Here is a 17071-nt window from a genome sequence, read left to right as displayed (position 1 = left end):
CTACAGCTGCTCCAACTCCCTGAAATCACTGGGAACGCTTTTGGGGTGGGAGACAGGAGAGTCTTTCTCTCCAGCTCTTAACTCAGTATGTGCTTGATCTGAGATTGGATAGGGACCAGGAATCCCTCTTTCCTTGCAACATTCCTGGAACAGACTCCTGGAAAAGTGATGTAGTCTTAACTTTTTTGGGTTGTATCCAAAGCAGTGACTATGGGATTCTCCCTCCCTGGTTATCCCCTACATCGGTTCTGCGGTTTCCCAGAACCAAATAAAGCAGATTTGGGGGTAGCAGCAGTGTCCCTCGCGCAGGTTCCTCATTCCCCTCGCACAACTGTTTCGTTGGCCGCTGCCCTTTGCGCCCGTCCCCCTCAAAAACATCTGGTAGAGCGGAACACCAACATATATGGCCTCAGCCCTGTATACCTGAAGGAGCGTCTCCACCTCCATCGTTCTGCCCAGACGCTGAGGTCCAGCGCCGAGGGCCTTCTGGCGGTTCCCTCGCTGCGAGAAGTAAAGCTACAGGGAACCAGGCAGAGGGCCTTCTCGGTGGCGGCGCCTGCCCTGTGGAATGCCCTCCCATCAGATGTCAAAGAGAACAACAACTACCAGACTTTTAGAAGACATCTGAAGACAGCCCTGTTCAGGGAAGTTTTTAATGTGTGACATTTTAATGTATTTTTAATCTTTGTTCGGAGCTGCCCAAAGTGGCTGGGGAAACACAGCCAGATGGGCGGGGTACAAATATTATTATTATTATTATTATTATTATTATGGGTGGAACCTGCAAGAGGGCCTTTTAAACCAATGGGCAAACGCAGAATCCGATTCGACCCCAACATCTCCAATTTGCTCAGGCGGACTTACCTCAATGAAGGTGTTCAGAGTGGCGTTGGTTGGGTTGTGAGTTATCAGGAATCTCATGTTCTTGTAGCAAACCTCCACAGGCGCCGGGCGGTTCATGCGGGCCATGGCGGAGGAAGGAGTGGGGGTCTCAAGATTGGTTGGAGGGGTGGGGTGGGGGGAAACAAATGCACACACACCAAAATCCAACACGCCCGCAAAGGAGGTGGGGGGAAAAAAAGAGAAGATTTGCAGGGCGAAAAAGGAAATGGAAGAGTTTGGCAAAAGGCTATCTTTTCTCCCCCCTGACAAATGTTGTGCAAAATATTCCCAGCTTTGGGGAGAGCGCAGGCCAGATTCTCTAAACCATACAGTTAAGGGGGGGGGGGGAAGGAACCCTGTGCTTGCTTGTTGCTGAGCAAAAAAAAAAAATCAAAACAAAACAAAAACCTGCTGTAGTGTCAATTTCCTTTCTGTGTGCAATTTTAGACGTCCTTCGCTGCTGCTTCGCTTCCCTGCCTGGGCTCTCTCTATCTCTCTCTTCCCCCTCTTTAGAAAGGCCTCTGCATTCGGTTAACCCCACCGGCGTCCGTCCTGCGCCATCACGTTACCCCATCTGGATATGTAGAATATTTGGGGGCAGCGATGGGGACCCGGGGCGGCTCAGGCTGGGGCAGCGGGCGGCAAAAGTCCTCCTTGGGCTGCAAGAGCCATGCACAGGAGACCTGAATGGTGAAGCCCGACGACTCAGGGCGCCCGGTTTTGGGCGGGGCGGCGGCGTCCTTCCTTCAGCGGGCAGGATGTTGCGCGGGGCAGTGCTCAAAGCTGCAGCCGGGACCCTCCATAAATCGACAGCCTTTCAGCATACGAGACAATCTGGAAGAAGGGGAAATGGGGGAGAGGGGGAAAAAGAAGGGAAGGGTCTCTGGTCAGTGGAAAAGTCTCCCATCGATATGGACTAATAATAATAATAATTAATAATAATAATAATAATAATATTCATACCCCGCCCATCTGGCTGGGTTTCCCCAGCCACTCTGGGCGGCTTCCAACAGAACACTAAAATACAATAACCTATAATAATATAGGCAACCAGATGTTCCAATTTGGCGACTTCAACCTTGGACTACAAAGGAATTTCAGAAATAGACTAGAAAGAGAAGCTGCTGAATTGCAACTCATTACCAAACTTAAAACCATGGAGAGACCTGGTCTGAACAAAGACATTGGATTCTTATCTCATTATACATGACTAAGCCATTTCTCACCTTCTCACCCCTTGCCTTTCCCTGTAAGACCTATTGCAGTCGTTAAGAGTCGTCAACAGGCTAATCTCAGCTATCTGCCAATCACCCATTCCCACCACCCTTCTGAGTAATACCCCTCCCCACCTTCTCACTATATAGAAGGATCTGGCAACTTCTGTTTCAGTGTATCTGAAGAAGTGTGCATGCACACGAAAGCTCATACCAAGAACTAACTTAGTTGGTCTTTAAGGTGCTACTGGAAGGAATTTTTTATTTTGACTTGGTTTAAGGAGCCATTTGGCACCCAACTTATATACAGTCATACCTCATGTTCTTTCAGGTTACGTACCGCGGTGTCCCGAAGTACCAGAAAGGGTTACTTCCAGGTTTCGCCGCTCATGCATGCTCAGAAGCACAAAATGACGTCATGCGTGTGCGCAGAAGTGGCAAGTTACCACCTGCGCATGCGCAGATGCGCTGCTGCAGGTTGTGTTCTTTTCATGTTGCGGACGGGTCTCCAGAATGGATCCCATTTGCAACCAGAGGTACCACTGTATATGAGTTTCTAACACCGGCTCTTATATACAGATATATAGTACAGTGACACCATGATTCTCAAACTTAATCCGTTCTGGAAGTCTGTTCCAAAACCAAAGCGTTCCAAAACTAAGGCGCACTTTCCCATAGAAAGCAATACAAAATGGATTAATCCGTTCCAGACTTTTCAAAGCAACCCCTAAAACAGCAATTGAACATGATTTTTACTATCTAACGAGACCACTGATCCATAAAATGAAAGCAATAAACAATGTACAATCAATCAATCAATCAATCAATCAGTAACTGAAAGGGGTTCCACACAGTCACACATACAAAAAAGCAAAATAAACAGCAAAAACAGACAGACCTTGGCGTAACACTCAAAACGGAAGTGTGGCACTCAAATCGGAAGCGTAAAACTCAAAACGGAGCATGTTCGGCTTCCGATAAAAGTTTGCAAACTGGAACACTTATTTCCGGGTTTGCAGTGTTTGGGTTCCAAGTTGTTTGAGTACCAAGGCGTTTGAGAACGAAGGTACAGTGGTACCTCGCAAGACGAATGCCTCGCAAGACAAAAAACTCGCTAGACGAAAGGGTTTTCTGTTTTTTGAACTGCTTCGCAAGACGATTTTCCCTATGGGCTTGCTTCGCAAGACGGAAATGTCTTGCAAGTTTGTTTCCTTTTTCTTAACACCATTAATACAGTTGCGACTTGACTTCGAGGAGCAACTCATAGAACGCGGTGTGGTAGCCTTTTTGAGGTTTTTGAAGACTTTGGTGATTTTTGAAGCTTTTCCAAAACTTTCCCGACACCGTGCTTCGCAAGACGGAAAAAATCGCAAGACGACAAAACTCGTGGAACGAATTAATTTCATCTTGCGAGGCACCACTATACCAATGTACGCTGGTAAGAAGCACTATCTAAACACTTCATTTAAAATATAATAATAATAATAATAATAATAATGGCACCCACTTTTCTATCCAGTATGGAAGAGCGTTGCACAACAGATAATCCCTCTCTCTCTCTCTCTTTTTGCTAGGAAGTGGTACCCAAAAGGTTGACATCACTAGCCTGAACTTGCCCGGCCTATTCTGCTGTCACAGTATGCGACACGTGAGGTCACAATATGGACCAGGGGAATCCATCCTCTAGTCAAGAGGGAGAAAGGTCTTTTTCTCTTTTGCAAACCGCTTTGAGACGTTTTGCAACCAAGAGGTGTACAAAGTTTACGAAATAAATAGGACTAAAATGATGGAAGGAGGAGGTGGGGAAGAGAATAGGTGCCTTCCTAAATCTGCCCCCGTTCTTCGTCCTCCGTTAATCCTGGACTGGGAAGCAGCTGGACTAGACCAGTGTTAGAAACTCAAGATATATAAGATAGGAACAGCTCCATAAAACCAGGGTTACGGTGACCAAAATGGAATGTCTAGCTGCCATTTTCGGCCCAGGCGGCTCAAAGGTTGTATTTTTCAATGTGACTCTTTGATTCCTCAAATTCTTTCTTTTTTATATCTAAATTCTTATTGGTTTTATAAACTTTACACAAAGTGCAATTCATACACTTTGACTTCCCAGCTTTACATTCATGAGGTTTTCCCCTACAGACAAATTACCTGCTGCCTCATTAGAGATGGGAAGGCCTGGAAAAAAACCCTGGAAAATTTTGGAAAAAAACCAAGGCCCTCCCCCATGAAAAAACAAACAATCAGTTTGATATAGTCTGAATATTCCACAGAGAGTGTTTTTTTCCTGGAAAAAAGCGTTTTTTGGGGAAAAACCTGTTCCCCTCCCCCATTCTGCCCCCCAAAGCCTTTCCATCTCTATGCCTATACACAATTCTTATTCTATTATAAATTTCTTTACTCTCTTCATTCTTACAATCCTCCCATTGCAGTGTGACGCGGCAGCTAAAAAAGCCAATGCAATTCTGGGCTGCATCAATAGGAGTATAGCATCTAGATCAAGGGAAGTAATAGTGCCACTGTATTCTGCTCTGGTCAGACCTCACCTGGAGTACTGTGTCCAGTTCTGGGCACCACAGTTCAAGAAGGACACTGACAAACTGGAACGTGTCCAGAGGAGGGCAACCAAAATGGTCAAAGGCCTGGAAACGATGCCTTATGAGGAACGGCTAAGGGAGCTGGGCATGTTTAGCCTGGAGAAGAGGAGGTTAAGGGGTGATATGATAGCCATGTTCAAATATATAAAAGGATGTCACATAGAGGAGGGGGAAAGGTTGTTTTCTGCTGCTCCAGAGAAGCGGACACGGAGCAATGGATCCAAACTACAAGAAAGAAGATTCCACCTAAACATTAGGAAGAACTTCCTGACAGTAAGAGCTGTTTGACAGTGGAATTTGCTGCCAAGGAGTGTGGTGGAGTCTCCTTCTTTGGAGGTCTTTAAGCAGAGGCTTGACAACCATATGTCAGGAGTGCTCTGATGGTGTTTCCTGCTTGGCAGGGGGTTGGACTCGATGGCCCTTGTGGTCTCTTCCAACTCTATGATTCTATGATTGCTTAAACTTCCAAGACCAGTGTGATGTGACCTTCGCCAGGAAGGAAAGCACCTGGAACAAGCACCTTGAGATGGTTGCCTGTGGATATCGCCCCTCTTCCCTTCTTGCTCCTGCCTGCTGCCGGTTGTTATGGCATGGACTTCCCAACTGCACCCGGAACCTGAAACCTGCAACGCTAGCAGTTTGGAGCCGACTCATACATATGCAAGCATCGGTTGCAAACAGCCGTTACTGAACAACTCGCAGCTGAATATTGTAAACTGCTGACTCAGAAGAGCAGGGTGGGTTGGTGACCTTGGGCGATTTTGAAGTTTTCCCCGTGGTTCATCAACACGCACGAACTCGCCCTTGTCAGGGACTGAAAAGATGAGGAAATAAATATGTCGCCGGATGTGGGACAGAGACCCTAAACTCGCTTCCTGGCAGGTGAGCTGTGGCTGTTTGCAGGGGGAAAGAGGAGAAAGGAAGAAGAAGAGGAAGAGGAAGAAGAGTTTGGATTTGATATCCCGCTTTATCACTACCCTAAGGAGTCTCAAAGGGACGCGGGTGGCGCTGTGGGTTAAACCACAGAGCCTAGGACTTGCTGATCAGAAGGTCGGCGGTTCGAATCCCTGCGATGGGGTGAGCTCCTGATGCTCGGTCCCTGCACCCGCCCACCTAGCAGTTCGAAAGCACATCAAAGTGCAAGTAGATAAATGGGTATAGTTCCGGCGGGAAGGTAAACGGCGTTTCCGTGCGCTGCTCTAGTTCGCCAGAAGTGGCTTAGTCATGCTGGCCACATGACCCGGAAGCTGTATGCCAGCTCCCTCGGCCAATAAAGTGAGAGCCATACCTCCAGAGTCGTCTGCGGTTCCCTCGCTGCGAGAAGCCAAGTTACAGAGAACCAGGGAGAGGGCCTTCTCGGTAGTGGCACCCGCCCTGTGGAACACCCTTCCATCACGTTAAGGAAATAAACAACTATCCGACTTTTAGAAGACATCTGAAGGCAGCCCTGTTTAGGGAAGCTTTTAATGTTTAATAGTTACAGATAGGTAGCCGTGTTGGTCTGCCATAGTCAAAATAAAAAAATTCCTTCCAGTAGCACCTTAAAGACCAACTAAGTTAGTTCTTGGTATGAGCTCATACCAAGAACTAACTTAGTTGGTCTTTAAGGTGCTACTGGAAGGAATTTTAATGTTTAATAGGTTATTGTATTTTAATATTCCGTTGGAAGCCACACAGAGTGGCTGGAGAAACCCAACCAGATGGGCGGGGTATAAATAAATTATTGTTGTTGTTGTTGTTGTTGTTGTTACAATTTCCAATCTTCCCAATGACCTTTTATCTTGTTCTGTCCCACTTTAACTGCAACGCCTTGCAGCACGGCGATGAGTTTGCCTACAGCCTTATTAAGTTCTGATTATCCCTCCCCTGCTGGGGAAATCCCAGGCCAGCAAAGTCGTGGCAATGATGGTATCAGACCACGTCGACGGCACCTGCAAGAGGGAACGTCCAAGAGCTTGTCAACGCCGCTTTGAACTTTTATCTCACTCTCTCTCGAGCCCTGCCAACAAAGCAAGATCTAGCTATGGCCTCATTTCTTCCTTTGAAAAGATCTCGGTCCTGGCTACACGGCAAGAGATTTGCATCTCTCCACTGGGCCAAGAGACGGGGTGATAATGCAAAGCAGACCGAACAGCTTCTTGGACCGTCTACAACGATGCTTGCTCTTTTGGGAGAGATGCAAGCACTGAGAAACATATGCTCTACTCGGCTGATCCCAAATATTCACACCCACCCACCCACCCACCCACACCATAGCTGTCAACTTACAGATTTGAAAATAAGGGACCAGCAGCCTCGAACATAAGGGATCAGCAGCCAAAATAAGGGGTTTTGCTTAACTTATACATAAATCCGGCACTGATGGAGCCAGGCTGCTTTGGCTGCGACTGACTGTGTTTTGCTGGGGGTTGGACTAGATGATCCTAAGGGTCTCCCACCAAAGAAGAGGGGCAGACAAAACTGATGAACGACATCGAGATGGAAAAGCTTACAGGCAGAATTAGAAACCAGGAAGAGGACCTCTTTAATAAAGAATGGGGAAAGTTTATAATTTATTTGAAAAGCTATTGTGAAGAGTTACATACATTGGTAGGTTTGACAGAAAACCTGTAGTAAAAATTTGAACTATGGATGGACAAATGATTTATAAAAATAGAGTTATGAAAGGGATGCAGAGGGGGAAATCACTACATTAAGATGCTGCACTGGCTGGAGGGGATGCTAAGAAGCACATCGGGGCTGCCGTCGTCCTGGCGCAAGGAGTTCCATCGGCCCTTCCCCGCCCGAGAGAGGGAGACTCTTGTCCACGCTGCCCGCGAGCCCGGCATGAGGCTGTTGCGGCTGCACCGCGGCCCTTCTGCGTCCCTCCCCATTCCCTCCTCTTCCTCCTCCCTCAGGCTGCCTCCTCGGCCGCCGCCTCCGGCTTCCCCTGGCAGCGCAGTGGAAGTCTCGCAAGAGAGGGGCTGCCTGCCTGCCCACCGCCACCCGTCTCCTCATGACGCACCCCTGAGGGGGAAAAGGGAGAGACGGAGACGCTCTCTCTTGCAGCGGAGGACCCCGAGCTGCTGCTTCCCTCCCGAGCTGGGCGAGCATGAAACCCGGGAAATTTAAGAGACATAATCAATAAGGGACAGCAGCGGGGAACGGCGCTTGGATAAGGGAGTTTCCCACCAAATAAGGGACGGTTGACAGCTATGACACACACCCCTCCAGGAGAGAATTGCTTTTACTGAGGCTCAAAGAGAGACGCGTGGAAAAACGGGCACACGACATGCCCAGAATACAAAACAACACAACAGGTTGCCTGATAGCGGAGGCTCCCAGCTGTGGGGAACGGGTGTGTCCTAAAGAATTTCCTGTCCTTTCCCTATTGTTCCCGAAATCAATCGTGGGCGAGGCTTTCCTACCACCCCATTAAGAGCAGCCATGCCCTTCCTCTAGAAGATGCCAGATTACAGACTCTAAACCCTCCAGAACAGGGGAAGCCAGAGCGTGGGTATGTAAAGTAAAAATGTATAGGTTTCTTTCTTTAATTAAACAAAAAAAGCCCCCCCAAATTTACTTATGACGAAGGATTTGGCACAATATGCCCCGCGGTACTGCGCTAAGACAGGCCAGCTGACTTAGAAGCCAACAAATTTTGTGTCCCATTACCACAAGAGAAGAAGGTGCGAGAGACACCAAAAAAACCTTGTTTCCTATCCGCAGTGTCGATAACCACCAGTGGGTGAGATGGGGCTAGGTACATTTTGAGAAATCTCCAGCCTCATTTCCTCGCGAAACTGAGGAGTTGGAACCGGGCTGAACAGAATTCAGTTTATTCTGTTGCAATGAAATGCATGTAGCCTCAGTTTCCTCTTCTGTGGGCTCAGACATGTTTAGAACACCTTTAAACAAAAGACCCTACAAACTGAAATCCAGTATACATAATATTGGTAGGTCTCTGACCCATCTGATGTGAAACCTTTGCAATCGTATCCGAATCAGAGATCACTGGATTGGGTCCAATATTCATACAGTAATTTTATTGATAGTTAATGACTACCCAAGCCTCGCTTTGCTTCTCAAACAATGGCAGCCTTATTCCTTCCTTTGATGCTAATCTACACACACACACACACACACACAGAGCTGGCTTCCCACCGCTGAGGCAAGTCTTCCTTTTTCTAAAAAAGAAAAAGGAGCTGAACTATTTTAGGTTCAACGTGCTCACTTTGCAACGAGATTTGCAGAGAGAGACAGGCCCAGCCTTCTCAAGAGAGCGGGTGCCATTTGGACAAAATCACACACCAAAAACGCGTGTGGGTGAAACGGCAGCCGACGGATGCCTTACCTTCCCCTGTTCAGAGTTTCCCAACACAACGCACACCGAGCGCAGGTGCAGCAAGTTGAAGCACACACTACAATCCTCACACAGCTCCAAAAGCACTGGGCGAGCCCTGGGATGTGGTTCTACGAGTAGGGTTCCGGGTCCATCGAGGGCAGAAGGCTCCTAAACCTTCCCGACGTTACCTTCGCTTTGCGCGAAGGTGTTTCTCCCACCTCCTCAAAGGCATTTTGCTTCCCTGTCGCTGCCTCTTCTCTCTGAAGTAGGAGAGGCACTCCTGCGAGCGGCCAGAAAGCCTGTTTGTGCGTGGCGGAAGGAGCACCGGCAAAGCGTGCGCCTCCGGTGCGCCGGGGCTGGCTCTGGCAGCGACTCAAGAGCTCTGAAGCTTGCAACGTGCTAAGAATAAGCCGGAGGCAAGCATCAGCCTTGCGCGCCCCTCCTACGGAAGCCCTGGGTGTGCCAGGCCTTCGTCACACCAGCAGTTTCCTCTTATTTCCAACCCAGAAACTGCTGTGTCGAGAGAGAGAGACGAGCGCACAAACATCCGCAGACCAGAAACACGCTGAATCGGAAACGGACTGGGATCGCTGCCAGCGACGCCTGCTCGCTTGGGTAGCCAAGGCCAGGAATTGGGGTGTGTGTGTGTGTGTGAGAGAGAGTGGGCTGGTGTTGCTCTAAGCATCCCAGGGCTTTTGGGGAGGAGAACCCTGCGCCTGACAGATTCTAAGTCTTCGCAACAAGTGGGGATTGTGAGAAAAGACAGTCTTGAGATATGAAGCCAAAACTTCGGGGAATCTTGGTTTTAGACCAAATCAGACCACTGGTCCATATAGCTCAGCGTAGTCTTTCCTGTTTGCTAAGGGGTCTCCAGGGTTTCAAAGGCAGGGGTCTTTGGACTGAACCCAAGATTTCTTGTACACTATGAATAGGATCATAAAATTGTACAGTTGCAAGGGACCCCTGAAGGTCCTCTAGTCCAACCCCCTGCAGTGCAGCAATCTCAACTACCGCTGTTCATTATCATTGCTGTAAAACTCATTTCAGGTAGGAAAGGATCCTGTTTTTACAGTTGTATTTTTTTTGGGGGGGGTGTATGTATGAGATCAGGGAATCCTAGAGTTGGAAGGGACCCTAAGAATAATCTTTTTTTCTCCCTTTAGAATTATTGTATTAAATCATAAATGTACAACAGCTTCTTAACTCTACACACGCACTTAAATTTTTAAAAGGAAAACGTTATGTCCCATGATCCTGGCTAATAGCTTTTCAAAACTTTGAGAAAACTCTTTTAAAAAAGGTTTCACAGAGGTAAAAGAACAGCTTCAGGTTTTCGAATAACATCGTTAAGTGAACTTATCTCAGTCGTGCATAAATATGCAGTGATATGGCAGAAGACACCAGAGCAGATGCAGAGAGCCGTTTTGTGAATAGATCCGATTATTTAAGACCTTACTGGGGAGGAAGGATTGTAAAAATGCCTTTGAGGCAGTTTCTTAGCTTTTAAATTTTTGTTTCTTTCTAATGGTCTTTGTAAGAGTCCAGGGGGTTGGACTCTATGGCGCTTGTGGTCTCTTCCAACTCTATGATTCTATGATTCTAAGAGTGCAGAAGCATTCCTTTGATAATGTTAAATTTGTAAGTTTCAGGGACCCTAAGAGTCATCTAGTCCAGCCCCCAGCAATGCAGCAATCACAACAAAAGCACCCCTGACAGATGGCCACCCAACCTCTGCTTAGAAACCTCCAAGGAAGAAGAGTCCACAACCTCTCGAGGGAGACAGTTCCACTGTCCAACAGCTCTGACTGTCAGAAAGCTCTGACAGAATGTTCTGGGCACCACAGTTCAAGAAGGACACTGACAAACTGGAACGTGTCCAGAGGAGGGCAACCAAAATGGTCCAAGGCCTGGAAACGATGCCTTATGAGGAACGGCTAAGGGAGCTGGGCATGTTTAGCCTGGAGAAGAGGAGGTTAAGGGGTGATATGATAGCCATGTTCAAATATATAAAAGGATGTCACATAGAGGAGGGAGAAAGGTTGTTTTCTGCTGCTCCAGAGAAGCGGACACGGAGCAATGGATCCAAACTACAAGAAAGAAGATTCCACCTAAACATTAGGAAGAACTTCCTGACAGTAAGAGCTGTTCGACAGTGGAATTTGCTGCCAAGGAGTGTGGTGGAGTCTTCTTCTTTGGAGGTCTTTAAGCAGAGGCTTGACAACCATATGTCCGGAGTGCTCTGATGGTGTTTCCTGCTTGGCAGGGGGTTGGACTCGATGGCCCTTGTGGTCTCTTCCAACTCTATGATTCTATGATGTTCAGCCGGAATCTCCTTGTAATCTGAATCCATCGGTTCAGGTCCTATCCTTCGAACCAGCAGGGAACAAGCATGCTCCATCTTCCATGTGACAGTCTTGAGATATTTGAAGATGGCTATCACATCACCTCTCAGTTTCCTCTTCTCCAAGCTAAACATGCCCTGCTCCATTCCTCTTACGGGGCTCTCCTACAATGCAAATTCTCCCCTACTAAGCAATGGACCTTCCCAAACAGAAGACCTGGGATTTTGAAAATCCCCCCCCCCAACATATTTATTCCTCCTTTCCTTTTTCCATAACCCCTACCAGCTTGCCGCAACGTGTTGCTTTGACGAGCCGGCGAATTATAAATTTGGAAATCTGCAAACCCGTAGCTTAGGAAGAGCTGCGTGCTGAGATACCTGGGCTTGGTTAAAGGAAGAGGCAATTTTGAAAGCAGCTTTAAGAAGGCATCGCTTGTCCATGAGGGAACCTCCTGTTGCAGGAAGTACAAAGCGTTCGTCCGAGGGTGGTGGGGAAAGAGGCTTGGGAAAATCGCTGGCTAAAGTTCTGCAAGAGGAGGAGGTAAACAAAACCAGTCCCTGGAGTTTGATTTCTCATACGCGAGGCTTACCTTTCCGAAGAGGAGAACCTCCAGGTTGCCCGAACGCCTCTTGCAGCCAGATTTTCGCCCTGCTGAGGACTGCTCAGTCCCCCTTCGAAGAGGCTGGCTGCCGGCTAAGCCCGTGGCGTGATCTGCCTGACAGCTCTTGTTTTGCAACGCTTACCTTCGGCAGGGTCATCGGCTGCTTAGCACCGGGTGCACAGAGCCTCAAAATAGAACACAAGGGCTAAGCACATAAGTAAACGGGAACAGGGCAGCTGAATGATGCAAGGGATATGGCAGCCGGGGGGGGGGGGGGGATGGACAAGAGACAAGAGAGTGAATCTTTGTCAATCGCTCCCCCTCCCTTTGCACAAAACAGCAGCAGCAACGAAAAAGGAGAAGGCAACTTTTTTCTTATAAAGAGAGTTCCATGTTTTTGCTGCTGCTGCTACAGGCTACTTCCTGCTCCTGGCAACTTTGCATTTTGGCAGGTGCCTGTGAGAGGCTTCCGATAAAGGCTTCAGAACGTGGCAGGCAGGCGAATGCCCAAGGAGACCCCCTTTCCACTTTTGCAGCCCTTGGGAAATATTACTGCAGCTATGTGTTTCTAAATCCCATTAGCTCTTAAGGGCAAGCCCTGTTCATCTGCTTCACCCTTGCTACCAGTGTAGGTCATGTTAAATCTACACAAACACACACACACCACCAGCAACTGACACAAGCCAAGGCTCTAAGCTTGAAGCCCCACACACAAAGCCCCTGTCTACACACTGTTCCAACTTGGATAGCGTTAACGCAGCGATGCTGCTTAGATTTGGAAATCGAGGCGCGCAATTCAGCATCCTGGGAGCTAGACTGGTGACTGGGAGTGGCCGCCGGGACCACATAACACCGGTCCTGAGAGATCTGCATTGCCTCCCAGTACATTTCCGAGCACAATTCAAAGTGCTGGTGCTGACCTTTAAATCCCTAAACGGCCTTGGTCCAGTATACCTGAAGGAGCGTCTCCACCCTCATCGTTCAGCCCGGACACTGAGATCCAGCGCTGAGGGCCTTCTGGCGGTTCCCTCATTGCGAGAAGTGAGGTTACAGGGAACCAGACAGAGGGCCTTCTCGGTAGTGGCGCCCACCATGTGGAACGCCCTCCCTTCAGATGTAAAGAAAATAAGCAGCTATCCTATCTTTAAAAGACATCTGAAGGCAGCCCTGTTCAGGGAAGTTTTTAATATTTAATGCTGTGCTGTTTTTAACATTGCATTGGGAGCCGCCCAGAGTGGCTGGGGAAACTCAGCCAGATGGGCGGCGTATAAATAATAAATTATTATTATTATTGTTTATTACTATCCACCTCTTTTTTTAGCATTGGAAAAATGGCTTTGAAAACCTACAGACAACGCTTAGCAGGATCTCAGAAGCCAGGTCCGGTGTGTGTGTGTGTGTGTGTGTACATTTGCATCAACATTTGTTTGCGGGGAGAGGGAGTGTTTCAGCGCTGCACAAATCTAACTGCCCTCTTCTGTGACTAAAAAGAGAATCTTGCAAATGAAGCTTACTCCTGCAGATATGCTTATTTTAGGTAACGCGTACGGGTCACGAGCAAATTCAGTGTTTCCAGGTGCAAAGATGAATTCTGCGTTTGTGCGTGTAAAATGTGAGAAGGCATGCGCGTGCCTGACCGCGCATAACATGCGCACATACAAACTGCTCCACCAGCGGTCTCTAGAGTTATCCGTTCCCAGCAAGGCTGCATCCATATCCCATTTTACAGTAATTATGAGCGGTACTTATAACAACTACGGTATCTTGGAGAGTTTTACAGCAGCGATAGTAATGGAAAACCACTATTAAAAAATGGAAGTAGTCACTCCCAGCGGTGCTATACCAGCACCTCTGGCAACTTAGGAATAATGTTGATAACCGGCAAGCCCCAGAGGAATAAAGGGCTTACAATGCTAAGGAAGAAATTATCCCTTGACCCATAGCTCTTGATGATGTGATTAAACAGTTCTAAAGTGCAGGGGGGAGCAAGCCGGGCGAGAAATTCTGGTATCCCCTTTGGGAGAGAGGGGAGCAAAACGAAGCCGCTTGGCCCGGGGTCTATTTATAACCCTAAATCACATTACACAGAACCGCCAGAGCCAGGATGCAGCCGCTTTGAAGGACATACCCTCATATCCTGTGCAAACTTCTCAGGGCTGTTTGATAAACATCGGCGGGCTCCCCTCTTGCGAGAGACACCTGCGCCACATCTGCTTGGCGCAAACATCTGGCTTTTGTTTTCAAGATGGCAAGGGGGGAGGGAAACCGTTGGGAGGAAGATGGCTTCGACTTTACGAAAACACTTAAAAGAAGCTAAGAACAGCCCTGTTCGCTTAGACCAAATAAAATCCACTTTTATTTAGACCAAATAAAATCCCACCACAACCCCAATAGCGGGCAAGGCTATCCGGAAGCCGAGAAGAAAAGCACAAAGGGGACGCTGTTCCCTCTTTGCTGTGCCCAGAATAGGAGAGCTGGAAGGTACCTCCAAAGGTCATGTAGCTCAACCCGCTACTGCCTATAATCCAATTGTGTCTGGGTTCTCCCACACAAGCAGCCTCCTGAAAATCCAAGCGCGCTTGCACAGACCAGTGGACAAGCCTGCTTTGAAAACTTCACCAGGTCGATAAAAACAGGAAACAGAGCGCTAGTTGGCTCAGCCGCGAGCCTCTCCAGATTTGGAAAGGGTTAATTTGCTCCTTGACCAACCTAATTTCATCTGGGTCAGGCTCTGTTCTTTTCAGTCAGTCTTCCCAGCCAGCCTGCCCCCCATACAGATGTATGGGGTTTCATAATCCCAGCCAAACCAACAAGCACCCCTTTCCCCACAGAGCTAAGCCTGCGAACATTCCGCTGACAGTTCTATCAGTCACAGAATGCCCACAAACATCTCAACATCACTTGAAATGCAACAAACCAGCGTCCAAACGCTTCAACGCCGGCAATATGAACACTGCGCAGGCGGGCACAAAAACACACACACACACAGGCAGGCCAACAATGACGCCAGCTCACCACCTGCCAAGCTATTATTCATCTGGCAGCTCTCAGTGCGCATCACAGAAGGAGTAAGCGCTCAGGAGGATTTAGGGAAGGATCACAGGGAGATCAAACTCTTAACTAACTTGATCCAGATTTCAAACACATCGAAAGCTACTGGAGTGGAAAAGGCTACGGAGACAACTTCACCCCACCGTTCTCTGGGGAGAATTTCGCCCTGAGACGTGGGCTGGGGACCCCAGGGAATGCGCGGCGCATTCGTTTCTTTGCACCGCATACATTGCGCTGTGACTCAGGGTATTTCAGAGCAATATACTCTGAAATGGAGCAAACTGCACCTCTGGTCCCTTCTGCAGGTCACAGAACAAATCTCCTCCTGTTAGCTGTCACCTTTCCTGTGGAAAACCAGGAAGCTGTCAGATAATGGGAAGCAATGTTCGAAACTCCCATTGTTCCAGGCGCATTTTACAGCAGGGAATTTCATTAGCGCGAGCCGTTTCTGAGCTCTGGGCTCAGTACTGCGCCTAAGATTTCAGATTAAAACTGCAGAGTGGAAGGAAAAGAGGGTCTTTTTCTGCCTCCCCACTTCTAGCTGCTCTCTGAAGACTGGAGAAGAGACCCTGTTAAGAATATTAGGGTGTGGGCAGGGGAAGGACTAGAGTGTGAAAGAGGAACATAATATTTTAGCTGCATTTCACTCATTTTCAGCTTTGTACAGTGGTACCTCGGGTTAAGTACTTAATTCGTTCCAGAGGTCTGTTCTTAACCTGAAACTGTTCTTAACCTGAAGCACCACTTTAGCTAATGGGGCCTCCTGCTGCCGCCACGCTGCCAGAGCATGATTTCTGTTGTCATGCTAAAGCAAAGTTCTTAACCCGAGGTAATATTTCTGGGTTAGCGGAGTCTGTAACCTGAAACTTAGAAGCCTGGAGAGGAGAGCGGTCGGTGCGCACCTACCCCTCTCGCTCTCCAGGCTTCAGCAGAAGGCATCCCGAAGCCTCCCCAAGCTTGTGGGGCTGGCGGCGGGGAAAGCCGAGACTGCCAGCCCCGGGGAACAGTGGGAAGGCTGCGCGAAGGCTGCGTGCAGCCTTCCCGCTGCTCCCAGAGCTTGTCGGGGCTGGCTAGGGAAGCCTGGGTCCCCCCCCCAGCGACCTTAGGTTTTAAGAGGAAAAGTGCGTCTTATGAAGCGAAAATACGGTAAATATGGGGAAAGCCAAATGTCTCTGAGGTCCTAATCCAGCACTCTAACCATCACACCACAAACACCATTGCCAGGGAAAGAAGTTACAAAAGGCTGTATTTCAAGTTTCACACAGTGGAGTCTGGGACATATTCTAGAGTTCATGAACAGCTTACACAAAGGCCTATGGCCTAGCCTTTCATGTCTCCACACTACTGTCTCCTCACTCCACACATGTCTCCTCATGTGAACTCTGCATGAATCCTGCAACAAGCACAAAAAATGCAAGCGTGCACTGGCGGGGAAAAGCTTGCAGTGGCACGGAAGATGTCGATTTCTCGTTTCTCTCCGGACATGTGGCCATTGAGATCAATACCTTTTAAACATTTGCAGAAATTATGGTGCTCATGTTCAGCACCAAAGCCTTCCCTGCTGAGCCCCGTTCCCACCAACCAGTTCTGAAGTTCGGAGACAGAAATCTGGAGGAACAGAAAGGAAACATATGAAGGTACTGGAATATTTTAGCCCTGGAGCCCTGGACCAGTTTGAACATGGCTGAGAGGAACCCATTCTGCCTGCCTGCAGAAAAAGCTTTTCATCAAAGGCTGGAGGAAAACTCACCACCTGGAAGACAGGTAGGGACTGCCCCTGTTTTGCATGCAGAAGAACAAGTTTCTGGCAGAGGAAAAGGCAGAGCTGTGAGCCCTGTGCTTTGTCGCGAAAGGCGTTGGGGGAACTCAACACAAAGGGATGTGTGTGTTACTTCACACAACGCATTAGGATTAAGAAATCCAAAAAATCTAAGAATCTTAGAGGACATGAACTATTTGAAAAGTAACTGTGAGGAACAGATTACGCTAGTAGGACTGCAAGAAGTTTTGTAAGGTGGATTATCTGAAATATTACAAGACTATGAAAAGAATTATTAGTTAAG

At 48.1% G+C, this 17071-nt stretch overlaps 1 protein-coding gene across 5 annotated transcripts in view; it reads right to left on the bottom strand.

Moving 5' to 3' along the window:
• Positions 1-17071, bottom strand: part of PTP4A3 (protein tyrosine phosphatase 4A3) — a 104934-nt gene that overhangs the window by 29086 nt on the left and 58777 nt on the right. For 2 of the 5 annotated variants that reach the window (XM_083517082.1, XM_083517085.1), the window contains one exon: positions 865-1716. In XM_083517082.1, the coding sequence (XP_083373208.1) occupies positions 865-969 (105 nt within the window). In that variant the 5' untranslated portion in view covers positions 970-1716. Of the gene's footprint in view, positions 1-864; positions 1717-3603; positions 3723-9023; positions 9456-11945; positions 12096-17071 lie in introns of those variants that run through there. The other 3 variants (XM_083517083.1, XM_083517084.1, XM_083517086.1) reach the window with 3 other exon arrangements.

This window comes from Podarcis liolepis (assembly GCF_965112155.1).
Source record: "Podarcis liolepis genome assembly, chromosome: 8".
NCBI lineage: Eukaryota > Metazoa > Chordata > Lepidosauria > Squamata > Lacertidae > Podarcis > Podarcis liolepis.
Note: the sequence above shows the minus strand (reverse complement) of the source record. Positions and strands in the feature narration are given on the sequence as shown.